A 21,828-nucleotide genomic window follows, 5' to 3' on the forward strand; every position below is an offset into this window, starting at 1 on the left:
GCTCTCTGTGTACATGTGTCTATGTACACATATTATGTACATGTGCATGTGTAATTTTTTTACACAATTTATTGACAAGTTACATGACTTTTTCTAGAAATATTTTCAGATTATCTATTTAAATAGTTGTGAATAGTTTGATTTATTGTTAGAAAGTAATAAATGATGCCTTTATGAGGTTGCATTTCTTTTACATCTGTTGAAAAGTGAATGGGGAGTTAATTACAACTGAAAATGAAGTCAAGGCTGTTAGATCAAAATAAAACTAAAATTTTGCTTTAAACCTAAATATAATGTCTTTTCTATAATTTCTAGTTCTAGAGGTGCTTTTCTTGCCTTTCAAGCAGGAGTATTCAGCAGATGTAATAAGACCTGGAACAGGTTGCCCATAGAGGTGGATGATGCCCCATCCCTGCAAATATTCAAGGTCAGGTTGGATGGGGCTCCAAGCAACCTAATCCAGTTGAAGATGTCACTGCTCACTACAGGGAACGTGGACCTTCATGGTCCCTTCCAACCCAAACCATTCTATGATTCTATGACTAGATGTAATCTTCCCTCTATATTTGCACTGAACCATCGCACCTAACTTAGTTCTGCAGGACAAAGTGAATTTTACCAGAGATGACAGCTCCAGGACCAGTGAATGAGTTTCTTCTCAACCCTTACTTTTGTTACTAAAGCCAAATTCAGGTAGATAATAACAGTATCTCAGAACCAGTGACAATATTAAAAATATAATAATGCTTTCCCTTTCCTCCCACCAAACTCAGAATTCAGTTTGAAAGTCACAGTGACTGCATTTAGACTTAGGAAAACAGTCATTTCTACTGGAACATTGAGCAGTGTATGGGTCCCCAGGCTGTCGAGGCTCCCTAGCAGGACATCCCAGCCTGGCATCTAGCATGTGCTACGTCAGCCCTGGCAGCAGGCCCATTTTCTCCACGCAAATGAAAATACCATCTTTATTTACACATGTTCGAAAAGTTGCCATTAGCATTATTTCTTCTGAAGTAAAGAAGCAGGCTAAAAGGTTGAAAAAGAAGAAATATGGTTTTCCTTTTGTAGTCTCTGACAAACCCCAGACACATGGATGAGATATGCTAGCTTTAGAATACCAATTATCTGCAATCAAGTCAGATAGTTACGTCCAGGATTTTCTTACTGCCTTTGCTGAATACACCTTTTTTGAAGGGGAAAAAAAAAAGCACCTTTAGAACTAGAAACTATAGAAAAGACACTATATTTAGGTTTAAAGCAAAATTTAAGTTTTGTTTTTAGATAAAATTTACAAATGTATGTACATAAGCACGTGTACTGCAAAGCAATAGGGACTGAGAAATAGTTACGTGAAACATTTCTTCTCAGTGTCTAGTCTAAACTTCTCTTTTGGTTTAAAATCTTTATCCCTTGTCCCATTGCTACAGGCTCTACTAAAAGGTTTTTCCCCATCTTTAAGTATTGGAAGGCTGCAAGTTGTGGCCTTTTACTTGGGCACAAAGATAGCGAGCATTTTGGGTGGGTTAACCATTTAAGAGCATGAATTCCCCTGTGCTTGGTGTGAAGCCCCTGGTTTAGTGCCCGAGCGGCAGCAGGCGGCGCCCCAGCCCCACTGATGGGCTGTTGGGGGGTTGCTGCCCCCCAAGAACCCCCCCTTGCAGGGCGGAACAGTGTCTGCTGCTGTGCCTTGTGTTTGACTGTGCTCACAGGGTCGGACAATGCTCTTGTTTTCTCTGTATAATGGGCCTCTATGGGCTTGTGCATCTCGTAATGGGAAGGGAGCAAAGTGTGTCATAAATGGGCACGTGATTAATCGCCATCCGCATTTCTTAATTAGCTAAAAATAGGTTTTATAGCAAAGTAGGAGTATGGTATAAAGTCACTACTGTGCATCAATTTTATAGTCTCAATAAAAAGTTAGAGTGCAAATTTCATTGCTAAAGCTTCCAGTAGTGATTTGAATTAATTACTGTGGAGACTGTCAGGGTCAGTGTGTTGTTCTAATTTTCATTTACACTTACAAGAAATCTAATTTTTAATTAAAAGGATGGCTTTAATTCAGCACTTTCCACCTTACTCCTTCCTTATTGGTCATCTTAGGCTTGTTAATACACCAGAAAAAGTTGGAGTGTTTTTTAGCAGCTCATGTTGGGGCACACAAGCTTGTTTGGCATTTTGGGTAGGTAAAACACATTATTTGAAAATAGATTTACTAGGGAATGCACTTAAAGTATTAGACATAATGCAAAATTAAGAATATCTTTATGCTTCCCTCATTAAAAGGGCTAATATGCTTGTCTGTTAGCTCAACACAGTTTTCAAGGCAGGCTATTTTGCAGGAAAATGCCATAGGCCCAGTCTGCCCCTATACGTTTTAATGAATTGAGTTTTTAATGTGGAAGAATATCAGAAGGGACTAAAAAATGACACAAAGCTAATTAAGAAAAAGGGAAGAATTCTGTTGGAACTTATACTTTTCTGTGGCTCCTGCGTAATTACAGATCAGGCCAGTGTATTGGAAAAAATCTGTTCTTGTTCAGTATTCAGTCCTCTTGTTTCTCAATTTGACAGTGAGAGCAATCTTTGAAAAACTCTGGAGTTTAGCAACTTTCTGACTTGCTTTATGTTTAATTTATAGTCCAGTATAATGATTAAATATTTCTTCCTCAGTCTTTCTGCATTTGTGGGATTGATTTGGGTTTTTTTCACATGTGAAGTATTTTACATTTTTATTTACTGAATTTTTTCTGGATAGTATCTCCAGTGTATCAAAGTGATTTTGATTTATGATCCTGTTTTCCAGGATCTCTGCATTCCCTTCTAGCTTAGTGCATATTTTGAAAGGATATTTTCTTCTTCTCTGTCTGTCACTAATTAAAAGTATTGAACAAACCCAGATCTATACAATAGATACCAGATACTCTTTAAAAATATCATCCTCTTTTTTGCCAGTAAAGCACTGACAACTACTTTTTCAGATTTTCAGTGTTGTGACAAATTTATGGTACTAAATAGCATTTAAGTAGTTTTTTCTTCTCCGTTCATTTGTCAAAGCTCCCTCCTAAATTTATGTATTTCTTTGCTTTCTTGTCACCCAGAGACATATATGAAGTTCTTTTCCCTTCTTCTGAAATTTTAAATTTTAACAAAAGTATGTGTTATCATAGAATCATAGAATAGTTAAGGTTGGAAGGGACCTTAAAGATCATCTAGTTCCAACCCCCCTGCCATGGGCAGGGACATCTCGCTAGATCAGGCTGCCCAAGGCCCCATCCAGCCTGGCCTTAAACACTCCAGGGATGGGGCAGCCACAGCTTCCCTTGGTAACCTGTTCCAGTGTCTCACCACTCTCATGGTGAAGAAATTCTTCCTAATGTCTAGTCTAAATCTGTCCCTCTGCAGTTTATACCCATTCCCCCTCATCCTATCACCACACGCCTTTATGAATAGTCCCTCTCCAGCTTCCTGTAGGTCACTTTCAGGTACTGGAAGGTCACTATAAGATCTCCTCAGAGCCTTCTCTTCTCCAGGCTGAACAAGCCTCTGTCAGCCTGTCTTCATATGGAACGTGCTTCAGCCCTCGGATCATCTTTGTAGCCCTCCTCTGGACCTGTTCCAACAGCTCCATATCATTCTTAAGCTAAGGATTCCAGAACTGGACACAGTACTCCAGATGAGGTCTCACAAGAGAGGAATAGAAGGGCAGAATTCCTCTGTCTCTCTGTCTCTCTGTCTCTCTGTCTCTCTGTCTCTCTGTCTCTCCATCCATCCATCCATCCATCCATCCATCCATCCATCCATCCATCCATCCATCCATCCATCCTCCAATCTATTTACAATCGATTTTGGAATTTTTTTTTTCTTAGTGAAACTCTTTCTTTTTCCATCAACAGCACTGTAATACAAATTGGTCAGCAAGTTTCTTATTTTGTGTAAAGAGGTATCAAATGAGACCGATATGGCACAAATTGAAGTGTTTTAAACTGATAGCAGCTAATCCCTACAAAGAGCTTGTGCTGTAGATGCATACAGTGTCAGCCACAGCTATCTTAATTCCAGTAATGTCAACATATTTCTTTGATCAGATTTGTCTGCTTAGTATTATAAGCTATTGTTTGACCTATCTCCCCTTTTCCAGAGAAGAATACTTGTAAAAACTGCTTCAGATACATATCTTACACGTTATTACCCTCCAAACTAGAAATAAAATTTAGTTGGCAAAATGCATCACATCCTACATTCTGACACATTTGGAGCAGATTACTAGGAAATATGCAATGAGAAATCCAGTCACTGTAGGATTTATGTCTGGCTTGACTGAGATTAGATGTACTGTTTTGGAATTCATGTACTAAAAGAGAAGTAGAATAGGTAAAGAACAACCATAATATCATAGAATCATAGCAACATTAAAGTTGGAAAAGACCTCGAAGATCATCAAGTTGAACTGTCAACCCAACACCACTGTGCTTACTAAACCGTGTCCCGAAGTGCCACGTCTACATGTTTTTTTAACACCTTCAGGGAAGGAGACTCCCTGCTTCTCTGGGCAGCCTGTTCCAATGCTTCACCACTCTTTCAGTAAAGAAATTTTACCTAGTATCAGATCTCAGCCTCCCCTGGCACAACTTGAGTCCATTTCCTCTCTTCCTGTCACTTCTTACTTGGTAGTAAAGACCAACACCCACCTTGCTACAACCTCCTTTCAGGCAGTTGTAGAAAGCAATAAGGTCTCTGGGCAGCCTCCTTTGCTCTAGGTGAAACAGTCTCAGTTCCTTCAGCTGCTCCTCAGAAGACTTGTGCTCCAGACCCTTCATCAGCTTTGTTGTCCTTCTCTGGACACACTCCAGCAGCAAAATGACGTTGTTGTTGTGAGAGGCACAACACTTGAAAACAAAATCACTGAGGAAAATTTTTATCATACCTACATGATGAACTAGAATATGATGGATTTCATCTTGGGGTTTTTTCAGACACTTGCATGCATTTTCTGTGAGTATAGTACAAAATACTCTGTGTGGCATAGTCAGAAGGATGAATAATGGACAGTCATTGAAAGACAGAAAATACCAGCAACACTTTGTTTCTGCTTTTTCACCTAAGAGTCCTGTTTCTGATTTTGTATCTAAGAACATATAGGATCTGGAATAGATTTTTCACTCATTATATTCATGGACATTGAAAACAGGTACCCAAATCCTTAGGTTTCCAAAGATGCTTTATTTCCTTTTTTTCTATGAGTTTGGTATGAAGACAAAGACAAGGGAACTTTAAGAGGAAGATGATTATGTGGCTGCTCTTCTTTTACAAGAGTTTGGAAGAACTAAGTCAAACTCTTCCTGGAAAAAATTGAAGTGGTTTTGTTTTGAAGGAAGGAACATTTCAACTAGCCAAACCCGATCTGTTTCTGTTAAAGGTATCTCTTGTGTATCAGTTTAGTAAATGTGAGTGTCGTGCTTTGCTTACCTAACAGCATCAATTGATAGAGGCTCTGTTTATTTCGTACAAGGAAGGAAATTGTGACCCCAGATTGTGCATGAGCATCTGTGTGTGCGATGCCATATTCAAACTAGGCTACTGTAGTTACTATACAGTCAGGTGGAAGGATCAAAGTATGACAGTGTTTTCTTAATTTCAAATATAATTTTATTCTAATTACTTAATTGGCTTCCATTCTATATTTTTGGGGGGCGGTTGGTGTGGGTTTTTTGTTTCATTATTGTGACGTGTGAATCAGAATCCAGATATGTTGTTTGCCTGATTTTCATCCTTTCATGATGATCTTTCTGACACTATGAACTTTGAAAATGCACAGGAGTTTTGTTCAAAGTATGTTCAGATGTGAGAGTTAGCATATAAAGAAATCCCACCTTGAATAAGTTACAAGTTCATCTGAGGTAAGCCTTTTTTCTGCCTTTTGATTATAGTGAGACTACAAGCCAAACTCCTTAGGGCTACAGGTACTAATATTGCTCTTTTAACATTTTATAATTAGTGAAAAATGTATTTGTCTTCACAACCCATTTATTAACTCCCTTTTTCTTGCCTCACCATTTTTGTAGGTTTTAATTGTGTCCTGCAATCTGCGTATCAGTTAACATGAAAAGCTCTTTGCTTGAAATGTTGCTTATCTAGGAGTTGTTCAAAGCAGAAATTCTTCTTTTATCTCAGGTTACGTTCACCTTGAGCAACTCTCTTCTCTTATTCCACTTTTGACTTTTTTACATATGTATTTGGGATTTGAGTTTTATTGAGGGGGATGTCTTTCTGTGCTTCACCAGTGCAAAGAATGTGTGGCACTGCTTTTTCTTCTCTTGTCTGTAGTATATCTCGTTATGTATGTTACTTATGTTATTAAAATCTTATAAATACAGTATTTGGAGGCCAGCATTGGGGATAACTTAATTTCTTTGGAAAACTGAAGATAGCTTGCTCCTCGAAAAGAACTTGGGTGTGATTTTCCCTTATCTGTGCCTTGCTAAAGAGCACTGTAGTTCCTTTGCTGTGAAACATCTTCAGTGTTGTGGTTGTGGGGTTTTTTTCTGTAATTAGCTTCTCAAATACAAATGTATAATTTTTTTTACATTTTTATTCTTAATATGACATTGCAGTCTTATGCTTATTTCTGAAGGAAAGTCCATAGAGGAATAATACCATTTTTCAAAAACAATATCTACTTGTATAACTGAGACTGTTAAACATCTGTTGTTATATTTATCTTCATTAATGCAACTACATTTTATAAAATTTAAATATTTTCCAGTAAAACAACCAAAGATACTATCATATCCATGAACGTATCCTTAACTATAAGTAAGTTGGAGAGAAAATTAAACACCCGCTAATGTGGATTTTGATGGGGATAAGTACAAGTTACTATATAGAAGCAGGACTAAGAATTGCCAGAATGCAGAAAGGAAAGCAATGGGTAAAATAAGATTCCAAGTAATATTTGAGGCAAGTGTGCAAGGCACACTTTTCTGCAAGGCACAATTCCTTCATTATATTTGTCACCATACTTGGATGCACATGGAGCAGTATACCTAGAGCTGACTGACTCGCTGGAATTGGGACCCTTTGGAGATCGTTCCAAGAAAAGCTGCGAGACTGGTCAGGTATAGTAAAAAGTGAACCATCGTGATTGAACTTAAAGAGCTTTTTAAGAGCTTTAGGAGTGGTTTAGACAGACATCTGTGCAGAATGACAGAGCTGATGTTGTTTCTAGTTTGGGATCTAGATAAATCTATCCCTAACTCCAGTGATTTTATGGCATTTCTGTGAACATGGAACAGAATGCTGCCTTGACTATTCCTGACTCCAGCACTAGGCTTTTCACAGCAATGCTGTTCCCAATTTCTTACTTACCTTAATGTCCTTTCTGTTGCCCAAGCCTTGCAGAAGCAGAACTCCATTCACATGCAGATCATGAGAGGGAGAGATGTCTGCATGGGGCACATGTGCAAGTGCTCCAGTCCCTGCCTGTACTTTTGCTCCATGGATGACTCTGAGCACTACAGCATTCCAGTTTTAATAGAATATAACTGTTTTCTGAGTCTTGCACTTCTGTGGTTTCATTACAAGCAACTCAGCAGACTTTATAGGTGAATTTAACAACAATTTGGAATCGCGTGTGTGATCTGAGAGGTCTTGAGTTTATATGCTGGGAGGGTTTGAAACCAGTTAATTATTCATTCAGTAGGATCAGTTCCACTGTTTTAACGACACTAATATGCTTAGTACGGTACAGTGCCCTCCAGCTGCGGATTGGTTGCTTGTCTGTGCCCACGTAGATGTGCCATTATAAGTTACTCCTCATTGCCACTCCTGAACTTGGGAGTATCTCTTTCTCCTGAAACTCCCTATGGACCTACTCATCCACTTTATTAGGGTGATCTAAATGAGTTTCAACAGTAGGTATTTGCTGATCTAGTTCAATTCGACAAAAGCCTTTTAGTCTGTGTTTATGCAAGCAGGCAGATTTAGGAAATGGCATTTGGCAAAGGAGTCAGATTCATTGACAAATGAAGTCAGATCACCTCACAACCTCACACTGCTTTTTAATATTCAACCTACTTGTAATTATTCCACGACTTACAGTCAACATGGGTTCATGAAAGGCAGGTCTTGCCAAACTAACCTGATCTCCTTCTATGGCAGTGACCCACCTACTGGACGAGGGAAAGGCTGTGGATGTATCTTCTTGGACTTCAGTAAAGCCTTTGACACAGTTTCTCACAGCATTCTGCTTCGGAACCTGTCAGCCTCTGGCCTGGACAGGCACACACTCTCCTGGGTGGAAAACTGGTTGGATGGCCAGGCCCAGAGAGTGGTGGTAAATGGAGTTAACTCCAGCTGGAGGCCAGTGACAAGTGGGGTTCCCCAGGGCTCAGTGCTGGGTCCAGCCCTGTTCAATGTCTTTATCAATGACCTGGATGAAGGCATTGAGTGCACCCTTAGCAAGTTTGCGGATGACACTAAGCTGGGTGGAAGTGTCGATCTTCTGGAGGGTAGGGAGGCTCCAAAGGAATCTGATCAGGCTGGACCGCTGGGCTCAGACCAATGGCATGAGGTTTAACAAGGCCAAATGCCGGGTCCTGCACTTGGGGCACAACAACCCTGTGCAGTGCTACAGACTAGGAGAAGTCTGGCTGGAAAGCTGCCTGGAGGAGAGGGACCTGGGGATGTTAGTTGACAGTTGACTGAACATGAGCCAGCAGTGTGCCCAGGTGGCCAAGAAGGCCAATGGCATCTTGGTCTGTATCAGAAATGGTGACCAGCCGGTCCAGGGAGGTTATTCTCCCTCTGTACTTGGCACTGGTGAGACCGCTCCTCAAATCCTGTGTTCAGTTCTGGGCCCCTCACCACAAGAAGGATGTTGAGGCTCTGGAGTAAGTCCAGAGAAGAGCAACGAAGCTGGTGAAGGGGCTGGAGAACAGGTCTTAAAAGGAGCAGCTGAGGGAGCTGGGGTTGTTTAGCCTTGAGAAGAGGAGGCTGAGGGGAGACCTTATTGCTCTCTATAACTACCTGAAAGGAGGTTGTAGAGAGGAAGGTGCTGGCCTCTTCTCCCAAGTGACAGGGGACAGGACGAGAGGGAATGGCCTCAAACTCTGCCAGTGGAGGTTCAGGCTTGGTATTAGGAAAAAATTTTTCACGGAAAGGGTCATTGGGCATTGGAACAGGCTGCCCAGGGAGGTGGTTGAGTCACCAGCCCTGGAGGTGTTTAAAAGGTGAGTGGATGAGTTCCTGAGGGGCATGGTTGAGTGACTGGTGGGAATGGTTGGACTTGATGTACCAGTGGGTCCTTTCCAACCTGATGATTCTATGATTCTATGCTTTCCAGTTTAATGAAATGGAGTTTTATGCTTTTAAGTTAAGCCTTTCTGATTTGTTCCTGTGCATCATCTGTTTATTTGCCTATGTATTGCAACTGCAGTATATATACTGACCTGCTCAGGATTTATGCCATTAGTTACTTTGAAATATCATTAAAAATTGTCCTGGAACTTGCAGTTCCTGAGATTTGGAGTACATAATTAGAGGTTCCTTGTAATGACAGTTTGGAAAATCCTGCTGGGAAGCAGAAAGCTATAAAGAAAAAATAATTCAGTTTACGTCAAGGAAATATATTTATTAGCACTTCCATTAAGGTAGAGGCTGGCCTTTTAATACAGAGTTAGAAACTTAAGCGTTATGTCATAAGTTATAGTTTAAAGTAGAAATTCTTGGAACTAGATCTTGCTTTTAGTTTGTTGTTTTGGGGTTTTTTTTCAGAAACCTTAATGAAATTATTTCAAATTATAAAGAAGTAAACCATGTTTATCGGTTGCCTGAACTATGTCTTCTAAGTGTTGATGTTGAATATCACTATTTTGGGGAATGATGTACATTGGAAATAGTGTCAGATCAGTGCCTTTGAGGCTGACAGTGAAAATGGGTATGAAGATTGTGGCAGAGTTCTTGTTTCATAACTTTGACCTAAATAGCTGAATCAGTTTTTACAAAAGGATTGAAGGAAAGGGGAATAAAATGAAAAACAAGCTAAGAACTATAACAAAAGTTCAGGACAAATATTCAGAAATCTCCAGAGCCGTGAGGTGCTGTACTGCTATAAGAAGGATCAGAAACCAGAACTTGGGCGCATGACCTCAAGCTACTCAATGCAAATGAGGGAACATATCCTCAGGTTTTTGGCAAAAAGGCTTCCCTGCTGTTGGAAGCGTGCTATCAACTAAACCAATCTCTGGCTGCAGTGCTAACTTTGGCAGTAGAAGAAATGATTGGATACTCTCTGAAGATTGAAGGCAATGAGGTAAGATGCAGCTTAAAATGATTTGGAAATGAAGAATCCAAACTGAGTCAGTAATTTAGATTGTAATATTTTGTAATATTATAAGTTGTTTCTTTCAAGGTTGTAGAAATAAGTGTATCCACATTATCTTGTCCCTCTTACCTGATGCTGATAAAATGTGTTAAACTCCTGTGATGAAAATGTTAAACTATTGAAGATACAAGTTGTAACGCTCTATAAAATCTCTTCTGATCTGTTTCTGTTTTTTCCCCTTTGTAGGCTAATCAGAAATTCAGACTCAGTTCATACAGTGTAGATCTTGTCAGAAAATAGAATTATTTTTTTTCCCTGCATATCAATGAATGTAACTTTATGAATAATAGAGAATAAATCTTCCTGTTTCAATACTGTATATGCAAGATGTTGCTGATTGTAAAGGGCTTGACAGTCTGCTCACTAGATTTGTTCTAGAGAGAAAAATTTGAAGAAGTATTTAATGCAAAGCAAAGCCATTTGTCTAACAGAAACGTGGTTTATATGAAGCTGCATGCTCTGAACAGATTATTAATTAAAATTATACCATTTTATGGAATGACCGCCTGCTTTGAAATCTCCAAGCTTTACATGACTTTCCTAGGTTTTCCTGCAGTAGAAATACATCCTTTATATGTGTATGGAAATTAGGACTGATGATACTTTTTCTTCTGTAGTGCTTGGGGGAGAATCTGAAAAAAACTTTTGTCTCCTCATATGCCGTATCAGCCATGTACATGACTAGAATAATTTCTGTGGTCTGATTTCTTAAGTGGGAAAAGAGTTAAACTGAAAACTAGATGAGCGTCAGATGTGAGCGCCAGGAACCATGGTTAAGAGTACTGAGAATATTTATCTTTGAGGTAAAAATCATTTTTCAATCTGAATTTTAAATCTAAAATTACATTTTTCTACATCCGTCCAGGCAGACCTCTTTATCCATGTATGTGGGTTTTTTTTCTTCTGACAAAAAGTTTAAGTTTGCCCCCTGCCCCCTGAAAATGTTTACATAGTTATAGAATAATGTATCTTCCTAAGGACTGTACTGGTAAAAAGTATTTCTTCAAATACCCTTACTTCTTATTTTCCTAAGAGACTTACTTTTTTGAGAACTGGTCACTTTTCCTTTTGTGAGTTTTTCATAACTTGAGAGGCTTACAAGATGATAAGAGATAGGAATAACAGATAAAAAGATACAGTTTGAACCTCATCTCTTTTTTTCTTTCAAAAATGCATGCATACATTTTTAGAAGTTAAGAAGAGCAAGCTTTTCTATTTGATAGATTTTTCTAGTAATATTTTATAAAACATTACTAATTAGAAACAATTAGGTTTTTTTTTTTCCTTCGTGTTGAGTTATTTTCATGAAAAAACATGGATTTACGTTCAAGAATCTGAACCAAAGATTAAGAGCTCATTTTTTTTTCCACTCTGGAATGGTATTCAGTAATCTTGAGTCCAGCAATTTAGAGGATTTACAAATACAGATGTAGTTCTGAGTTTGTTTCTCTTGCTAAATGAATAAACTCCTAAATATGTTTGTACTCTGTGATATTCTACTGATATTTAAATTCCAATTTGTTGAATAGAATTATTTCTGTATTTAGCCAAGATCTTACCCTCTCTGTCTCCATATATAAATATCATGGAATTGACTATCAAAATGTTTCTCATGGTCCAGAACTTGCCAAAATGTTTAATATATGATGCAGACTGTGTCAAGCCCTTAGTTACAGTATTCTAAGTTTACGTATATAACTGTTTATGATTTTGTTGCATTTACTAGGTTTGCTGGGATGGGTAATCTTCTTAAGGTCCTTACCAGGGAAATTGAAAACTATCCACATTTTTTCCTGGATTTTGAAAGTAAGTTGAAACAATTACAAGACAATGAAAGAATCTTTTCCCTTATTTAACAGCATACTGAAGAAAAACTTTTAAAATCTGATTGCTCGCAGTGTGTATTTTCCAGCACGATCAATCTGTCCAAGTCCTTGTCTCTAAAATCATTTGTTCACTCAGGACTCCTTTTCTCTTCCTTTTCTATTTTTCAGGAACCAAATGGGAAATCTTTTAAAAGTTCTCACTTGCACAGAGCTTGATCAGGGGCCAAATTTTTTCCTTGACTTTGAAAGTGAGCAAAGCTTCTTGCCTGGCTTGCCTCCTTTGCTTATTATTTCCTAATAAACTGCATGCGCTTATGCATCACAAATAAGTTCAAAAGGGATTTGCAAACAAATCGAATTACACTTCCGATGATTATTGCTGTTTATAAAACCACACAAAATTACTTAAATTCGTTGTGAGCAGAGAAGAGGGCAGAATTATATGCAGGTATCTATGAATTAATTTCAAAACAATTATGAGCCATTGTTAATTTTCCATATGAATGAAGTTGACCTCAGCTTTCTTTAACAAGTGAGGGTTAAAATAAATTCTTTATGTTACTTCCTTGAATAAAAATATATGTTGGCAATAAAAAGCTGAAAAAATACAAGGAGTGGAGGTGGCACTCTCTTGCCTGGTTCAGTGATGATTTAACTGGGATTATTACAGTCTCTAAAAAGTAGTGAAGTGGTCAAAGTGTATGTGCTTGATTGCATCTCTCTTAATTGCATGGTTATCAGTTTGCAATACACTGTTTCACATTTTAATTTCTTTGTCACATATATATCTGATTCAAAGCTATTTCACTTTTGCTGGTTACAGTTTCCCTGCATGTACTTCTAGACATTATCTTGAAAGCTGGTCATCAGATCCTTAAATACGGATTTAATCTTACTTCACTACTTAATATGAAATGCTTTTTATTTAAAATGCTAACAGCGTGTGATGTTTTGTCTAGTAATATCCTTATTATAAAAAAAACCCCAAAAGGTTTGAAATAAGCCAGTTGTTTTAAAATAACTTTGTTTTGAAGCGTTGTTTAAGAGAGAATTTCAGGTGATTAGACACACATTTTATCACCTCGAAATGTTTCTCTTGAATCATTTATTCTTGAATTGTTTTTCTGAAAAAAATGTTCCTGACATAATATGAGACGGCATATGTGTACATACTCTGAAGCACTGGTTTAAAAAGTTATTTAAATACCTAATTCTCATGAAATTGTTCAGACATGCTTTTTTGGATGAGAGCTAGAGCCTACGACTGTAACTTTTGCACATATCTTAATATTTTCATCTAGGTCTTATTTACGTATTACAAAGAATCAGTTTTAATTTATGAAAAAAGTGAATTGGTTAGTTTGGATTTAGGAGAAGGTACTACGAGCCTTGTATCACTTTTTCTCTTCTGTCTATATAGTTTCAGAATTTCATTGTAGGGATGTCAAAACTTTGTCTAAACCACTTAATTTTTTTCTATCGAAACTTCGAAGGATTCTGTATCACTTTGTGGCCTTGCCAAGCTATTCTGAAGGTTTTAAGCTGCTGTGAGCTTCCAGGTTTAGTCAGCTCCATTGTGTCCTGTGTTGTAGGAAGGTGCTCCCGACCCAGGCTGCAGGCTTGGCAGGAAACGGATGGAAGCAGCAGGAAGTTTTGGTGGAGTGGAGGGGATGGTGAGAGGGGAAAATATCTGTTTTATTGCCTTGGCAGCAAAGGTTGGGGTTTTTTTATTTTCTAGAAGTTCATTGCTAACAAGAACTGAATGGGGTGAAACACCCTCTCCTGTGGGAGGTGACCAGTGGTTAGTGCAAGCACATGGGCATGTTAGTCAGGAATATCTATCTAGAGAGAAGCAAAACTATCATCTGCAAATTTCAGTGAGTTTGACGTCCTGACTGAAACGTTAAATGTTTTATTGGTAAAATAAAGTTCAGGAGGTTTTTATGGCACAAAATCTGTATCCTGTCAAAGGGATGTGACTGAAGATGCTTGCAGTTGTGTACTTTGGTCTCCTTTAATTAGTCATTGTACAGGGAAGAGGACACTCTTAGTAGACATAGATCCAAGAGCCTGCTTGCGTGCTTGCTGGATGTGTGAGTTTGTGTCCTGCATCTTTATTTCGAATTCATAAATGGAAGTGGTTGCTACAGTTGGCCATTCAGAGGATGAGACGTATCTTGAGTTGTTTACTATAATTTCATTATTTACATCAACATATTGCCTTCTAGTTTTTGTGGGCCTTTTCATTAGCTGTAAGCTGAAATCTCAAATCTGTCAGCCCTACTTCTGAAATATTTACAGAGTTTTGGATACTCTTGGCCTGGTAGTTTTTTGGTGCTCTTCATTTGGTATGTATTGTACCTGAAAGGAGGGTGTGTGACATACTGCTTCCTGCCGTATGTACAATGTGCCACACAAATATTGCCTGAAAGAAACAGAAACAGCCTTTTTCATACTTACTTTACTTTAATTCCTTCTTAGCTTCCAACTTGAAAATAATGTTAGAAAGACTGAATGCCGAGATGTCTTCAGAGTCTGTGGATTTCAGGATTTCTTGAGCCCATAGGGCTAATTCTCCTGAAATGGGTTTTATTAGCTCAAGAACTGCTTTGTTCTTTAGATGTTGAGCTTGTTTAAATTAGTCACAGGTAAATGAATTCTGGGTATTCAAGTCTTTTTCCATGGCAGCACTTGTAGTGCTTGCTTTTCAGAAAATGGATTCTCAAATTACTGCTGCCCATAGAGGGCCTTTTTCAGGCAAAATAAACAAATAATTCCACATGATTTCTTGGAAATAATGTGGTGGTTTAGGTAACAAGAAGTTGTCCTAAACATGAAAGACTAAAGCTTATAGATTATTGAGTGGAGGCACCCTTAAGTGACACGTAATCCCATCCTCTCCTCAAATACAATACCTTTTATAAGACCAAACTCTCTAACCTTAACCTGAGAAGGTTCCCCTTTTTTCCCTAAATGTTAGCTAGGTGGGCTTGTTACCTGATCCTAGTTTAATGCCACCCCTCCAAGAATCAAGGATATTTTCCAGGATCCTCCCTCCTCAGCCACAGAAAGATTCATGAAATTTTCAGGTATCAGTGTTCATGTATGATTAGAAGTTCCTATTATTAGAACATATCTGGCAGCAGAGCAACTGCCCACTTTTTCTGTAATAGGATATTAATTAATACCCTCGCTCCACAGGAGACAAGACTGGAGATGTAATCTGTATCCAGCCTGTGGGAGATTAAACTCATCTCCTGTGCAGCAGAGCGTGCCCTAAGCAAGAAGCTATGACTGATCTGGAAAGAAGCTGTCCACTCCATGTCCACACGGAGCTGCAGCCTCTGGCACTGATTTCCTTGGCACAGCACCATGCCCATAGCAAGTATTTAGGAAGCTTTACTGTGTTCCAGCTGTTTTAGAAAGGCTGATATTCAAAAATCCAGTGTAGACTGGATAGGGTACTGTTTCTGCCTAATGCTATTCTTTTTAATGTATGGAGTATAGCAGGTTCTGATACCCTCTAAAATGTGTTTTTCATTGTAGTTGCAATGCCTTTTGTCCTTTCTAAGGACATAAATTAGCTTTTCATCTAATTTCATCCCAGACTGGAATGGGAAAAAATCATTGTCATGACAAAACTGAACAAAATGTGTATATACTGCTGGCTGCATTACCTCATTGTCAGTGGTGGAATTGTTGGCTACGTTCAGCAGTAGACAGAACAAGAAAAGCTGAAAGCAGAGCCTGTAAGACATCTTGTTTTACTCACTATTCTTTTGCTTGGCTGTCAAGGCCAGAAAACTGTTACGTTTTTGACAAATATGACTCCACATTCAATAAAATGTAAACTTTAACCAGCTTCTCTGGGAATCCTCTTAAACTGCAATCAGTCTGGCCAAGAGTAGAAGAAAGTTCTGTGCTTTTGGTCTGCATTTCAGATACAGAAAGGGTGTATGTGTTAGAAGTGCTCCTTTCGGTACTGTCCTGTTACTTCTTCATTGAAAGTAATTATTGACATATTGTTATACTTGATTTTGTATTGGTAAAGGCTGCGTTTCCATTCTTGTTATATTTAGTTTTGTCCTATGAATACTAATGTCTTACCTACAAGCAGTTTCTATGCTTTTTCTAAGGTATGCTTGGTGGAGAATTAAGGTAGATGCGTTGCACTGTTAGGGTTTTTTGAAAAAAAAAAAAGAAAAAAAAAGAAGAAAAAGTAAAGAACAATGACGCCACCTTCACACCCCACTATGCGCCTTAAATATTTAATGCATCCACAAGTGGATTGTAGTCAGTCCAGCTCTCCCCTCTCATTTATGAAATCTGAAGCCCCGCCCAAAATATGGAATAGACCATGTGTAAAGCTGAAAGAAAGCATTTGTTCATGGAATGGATGAATTATAATATCTAGGTTATTTCTGTTGGACCCAATGGAACTACGTTTCTTTGAGGGCTTAATTTTTTGCTTTCTAAGTGAAAACTTGCTGGTAGGACCTGTATGTGCACGAGTCAAACCTGGTCTGACTATTGAATTAATTTGACAGAGGATCCATTTGCTTGTCAGGTTTAGGGTTGGGTTCACGTTAGAAACATCTTGGGCAGAGGGAGTTGTAAAGGTTTCCTTCTTTGTCTTATTAAAGACAGTGTACTCTGATTGCGAATCCTGAGTACTCTAAAAACTCAGACTTGAAATGCGGTATATCCACTGGTTATGGTAACTTACTATTGAGAAGACTTGCATTCGGTGTGGGTTAGTCATTAGCTGTGGTTTTGTTTATAAACGGGCTCAAATTGCATAAGCATGTGTTAGTTCTCTGGTGGTACAGGGATAAGAGGTGAGCACTGCTAAGCAGTGATTCCACACTGTAATTCAGGAATAGCATTTTTTACACAGACCAGAGAAACAAACTTTGATGTTTTTGGAACAGTAGGCCATTTTTTAAACCCAAAATCTGTCATGAAGAAGGTCTGTGTACCTTTTAGTTGCTGTCGTTGCTGTTGTTATTGTTGTTGTTGACAGCGAGTTGAAATCGTTTACAAAGTGATTGGTTACATGTATTTTAGCTCACCATTTTTGGCAAGATCTTCATGTAAAATCCCTTTTGAAACATGAGCATAGTCTTATCACAACATCTATTTGCATAACATATATTTCATAAGATGCATGTTTTTTAAAAGAGAGCCTGAATCATCCTCCCTACCTTTATTTTTAAGCTAAACACTTTCAGCATAAATATAAATCGCTTCTGCAAATGCAAGCTAAGCCTCTTGCTCTGTAGCCTTTGCAGCCTTTTCCCTCTCCCTTCTCTTTCTTTCCCTTTTCCATCCACCTTCCTTCCTCCGACTCCTACTTCCCCAGGTGCTGGGATAGTACAGAAAGATCAATGGGTTTCAAATATTCAACCTTTCCCCAACTTCCAAAATATTAATTAGGAAAAACTGAAAAATATTAACAATAAAGGGTGTTACTAAAGGCCATTATTGAGTCCCAAAGTGCTGAGCAATTTCTGTTAGGGTCTAATATTTTTTAAAGCAAATAAATTGTAAAAAGTAACTTGGAAGTACCTTGTTAACCAACCCATGCTTGAGGTGACCTGAACATATAAATTTTACACTCATGAACTGTACTAATAAATTATTTATTCTCTTTTGTGTCTTAATATTTACTGAAAATGTTATTTTAATTAACTTTTATTTAGCTGTTAAATATAGTTATTGATTTATAGGTTACTCTTACCTTCCCTCTACTCTGTTGTTCTGTAGTATGTAACTGTTCAGCAAGGTTACCACTTTCTTCATTAAACTTTTTTTTACTGTTTCATTCCCTTTGTTTTCACAAGGTAACAGACCTATTTTGGTGTGTACCTGAGATTTCTTGCAGCTTGGGGAAAGAACCAATCAGTGATGCTGTAAACTTAATGTGACTAATAGTTCAATTCAACAGCCGTGTCCTCGCTGGGATTTTCCTGTTTGGGGTAGTTTCCTCTTTTCGTGCCACTTTCCCTCACTTTTTGGAGGATGGTGGAATATTGTAGTTATGTGAAGTAAGCCAAACTTATTTTTGCTTTACCTTTTGTGTGTTTTAAACAAAATTAGGGAAAACTTCCAGAATCAATGGAAGGTCAAATCAGTACTGTTTCATGTGCTTGGTCTCACAGGACTAGTGGTGACAGGAATATCGGAAAGATTTTGAGTATTAGTTGCTTCATAGCTACAGACATGTAAATCTCAGTTATTTGTGTCGGGTGCATGCATGGTCCATAGCTAACTTGACACATTTAAACAAATCATCCTAACCTAAAATGTCATGGAGAGGATGCCTGATCATTCCATACTCCCCAAGGTCAACCAATTCATTTGTTTCTCGTGAGGGGGTAGGCAAATGAATCCTATATTGATATACGGGTGGAAACCTGTGTCTCATTTCTCAAGGAGAGTGAGGAGACTAAGTGGAAAAAGTATTTTTAATTTTTCTTGTCTGTTGATGTAGTGTTGTGTACAATAGCTCTTCCTGACCTGTAAGGTTCAGACTGAAGGTATCTTATTGCTTTTAATCAAACAAGTAGTCCTTAAGGTCCTAAGATTCACCTTCAAAGTGCTTTTTTTTTCTTCCATAAAAATAAAAACTCTATCTTTACAAGCTAACACAAATTTACGAAAAAAAATAGTTGTATCTCTGTAGAAATATACTGGGACCGTATGATTTTTATACCAATACTGACTACAATTCTGTATGTAGGTCATCCAGTCTTTAGCTGATGACAGCCACCTTTATGTTTTAACGTAAAAGAAGGCAGAAGATCTCTACCTTGTCTAATGTGTCAATGTTCTAGGGATAGCTTTACTCCCTGGTGTCACACTGCTGTGAAAATCCCATGGGATGGGATTTGAATGGGAAAATTGATCTATTTCAAAATGTCATTCCTCTGAACAATAAAGGTTTGCAGGTCACTCCCACCCTGAAAACAAACTCATCATTGGCAGAAGTGGATTTACTTTAGTAGCAGGAATGATCTCTGACATACATAGAAAAAAATACTTATTTTTAACAGTACTGCATTGTGATTTACAAAAAGAGAAATAAAGTAACTTAGTTAAAGAAGCCTGGAGGAAGGTCAAAGTAATGTAATATCCCACTGCTCCATCTGCTGAAAGGCCTAATTTTATCCCCAAGCTGCAAGAAAAGTGAACAATTCTTTGTAATCGAGCTGTAGAGCTCATTGAAGAGAGGGGCATTTTTTACTAAAGGACTGATGCATTATCCTGTTTTCTAATAACATTGCTTTATGATAGTGCTTCACTTTAAGTTGCATTTTGTGAAGAGGCATTATGAGCCAGAGCATACAAAAACTACTGCTTTTCCTTCCTTGCTATAGAAAGCAAAAACTTGGATGTTAGCAGACTGGCAGTGTAATACGATTGTGTATTAAAAAAAACCAAACACATCAAATGGAGTTACTCATAGTCAATCTGGATATAATGTTAAGTAGAACTGAGTAATCTTGCCACTTGTATTGCAGCTACCTTTTGACTTGTGCATTTTGCTTTTCTGTTTCTTAGATGCACAGCCTACAGATGGAGAAAGGGAGGTATGGAATCAGATCAGTGCAGTTTTACAGGACTCAGAAAGTATGCTTGCAGACCTCCAAGCTTACAAAGGAGCTGGACAAGAAATTAGAGATGTATGTTTGGTAAAGTTAATGACAGTTCTTTGGAAGCAAAACTCAGTGTGTTCCTTGCTTCTTCTCTGTATCCAAGCTCATTTTATAAAACAAAAAGAAAAATCTTCATTTAACATTGTATTGAGAAAATATGTTACATAGTAGGCTTAAATTTGAATATAAAGCCCTAATGTCAAATTGCTAAATGATGGCTGTTGGAACTTCTTTTGGTTTCCAATTAGGAATTAGTAATTATTTTTCACTTTGAGAAACATCATTTCATACAACTAATTTCATATATCTTACGGTAGAAGTCAAAGCTGAGGATGTGGAAGTAGTAATACTCAAAGGTTAGACATACACGAGAAGGACATGTTGAAAGTAGTTTTCTGTGTAAGTGAAATAATGAAACACAGTAAATTATAACCTTGCATCAGCTCTTCAGGCATCTTATCCTATGAAACTGATCCTGAAGTACAGCTCTGAGCTAAGTTTGACCATCTGACCAAAACTTTGCAGTTCGTGTTAGTGTGAGCTGTTGGTTGCTTAAGAACCTGAATATGCTGAAGGTTTCAAAAGCATCAGCATCTTAAAAAAAAGGCTATTTGTGTAACCCATACTCATACAAAGGGTCTCCTCTGATGTTTCTGCTGCATTTTTTCCCCAAATAATGTGTTAAAGCATATTCCTGTAAGTCAGTGATGCATTTGAATGAATAAGTTTAAATAACTGTGTTCCAGGCAGAGAGGGAAGGTGGAAGACTGATATTTTTTGACTCACTAATTTCCTATTCATGTCTTATGTATTGGCTCGTAGTCATTCTGTGTTTTACAGTACTTTCTAAAATAGTGAAATAGAAAACTTCTAAACAATCTTTTGCTTGTTATTCATGGATCACAGTTCTTTAAGGTGATATTTTCATTTCAGGCAATACAAAACCCCAATGATATCCAGTTGCAAGAGAGAGCATGGAATTCAGTATGTCCTCTGGTTGTAAGGCTGAAGCGCTTTTATGAGTTTTCACTCAGATTAGGTGAGCCCTGTTTAACGTTGTTTACTAGGCTACTTCATATATTAAAAAGTAGGAAGTTTCTTTTTCCACAAACTTTTAAAGGGTTATGCTTTCTCTTTGATATCAGCAGACATTTAGCTGCAATTATATTTATTGAGTCATGTTTTTGATCTTCATTTAATTTCAAAATTATCATAGTTTGTTAGTTTGTCACTTAATTGATGTTATCTAAATAGAGCACAAGCAAAAAACTTCAAGAAACTGTATGAGGTTTTTCTGTGGTGCCTGCCACTATTCTGCACTTCACTGATGCTTATTGTATTAATGCAATTTATTTTTTGTAATCTGAATCCTTCAGATTTTTTAAAGGATTGTAAACCAATAATATTTTCAGATCTTTTAAAGTCAGGGATGGTAGAGAGAACCATATCAATAAACTCTCTCACAGGCTGAAAGTCTGAAGTTGGGCATGTTTTACACTGACTTTATCATCCCTACAACCCCAAAAAGCAATACAATTATTCTTTGAATTAGGAGTCTGAGAAAGAACCAGTGTGCAAAAAACTTACATATAAAATGGGAAAGCTCGCAATGCAAGGGAGTTCTACACCATCCTGCTTACAAAGTCTTTTGCTTTAATTATAGCCACAGGAGCTGAATTACTTTGCTTTCAGTGCCTAAGAGTATACTTCTAGTAACAGATATGCCAGAATAATCTCTATACTGAGCTGATGGCTAATTGGGGAAGATGAAAGAGGTGGATATCTGAATGCCAGGAAAATGTTTTCTCTAGAATTTTCCATAGGGAAGCCAGATAAATGGTGATAAAAATGTAAGAGAGCTCAGAGATACAAAATGGAGAGAAAATGGCAGAGAGCCTGAAGAGGCAGGTGTGTTTGACTAATGTTTCTCACCTTGCAATAGTAAGAAAAGAGCATTTCTATT

General features: G+C 37.8%; 1 protein-coding gene across 5 annotated transcripts in view; it reads left to right on the top strand.

Annotated features, from left to right (window-relative positions):
• Nucleotides 1–21,828, top strand: part of CYRIA (CYFIP related Rac1 interactor A) — a 56,014-nt gene that overhangs the window by 26,563 nt on the left and 7,623 nt on the right. For 3 of the 5 annotated variants that reach the window (XR_011336826.1, XM_069850471.1, XM_069850472.1), the window contains 3 exons: nt 12,376–12,455; nt 19,771–19,892; nt 20,799–20,904. Coding sequence is in view for 4 of the 5 variants with exons in the window: in XM_069850471.1 (XP_069706572.1) it covers nt 12,383–12,455; nt 19,771–19,892; nt 20,799–20,904 (301 nt within the window). In the remaining variant the exon portion in view is untranslated. Of the gene's footprint in view, nt 1–12,107; nt 12,188–12,375; nt 12,456–19,770; nt 19,893–20,798; nt 20,905–21,828 lie in introns of all 5 variants that reach the window. The other 2 variants (XM_069850473.1, XM_069850474.1) reach the window with 2 other exon arrangements.

Source organism: Phaenicophaeus curvirostris, chromosome 2 (genome assembly GCF_032191515.1).
Source record: "Phaenicophaeus curvirostris isolate KB17595 chromosome 2, BPBGC_Pcur_1.0, whole genome shotgun sequence".
NCBI classification, from domain to species: Eukaryota; Metazoa; Chordata; class Aves; order Cuculiformes; family Cuculidae; genus Phaenicophaeus; species Phaenicophaeus curvirostris.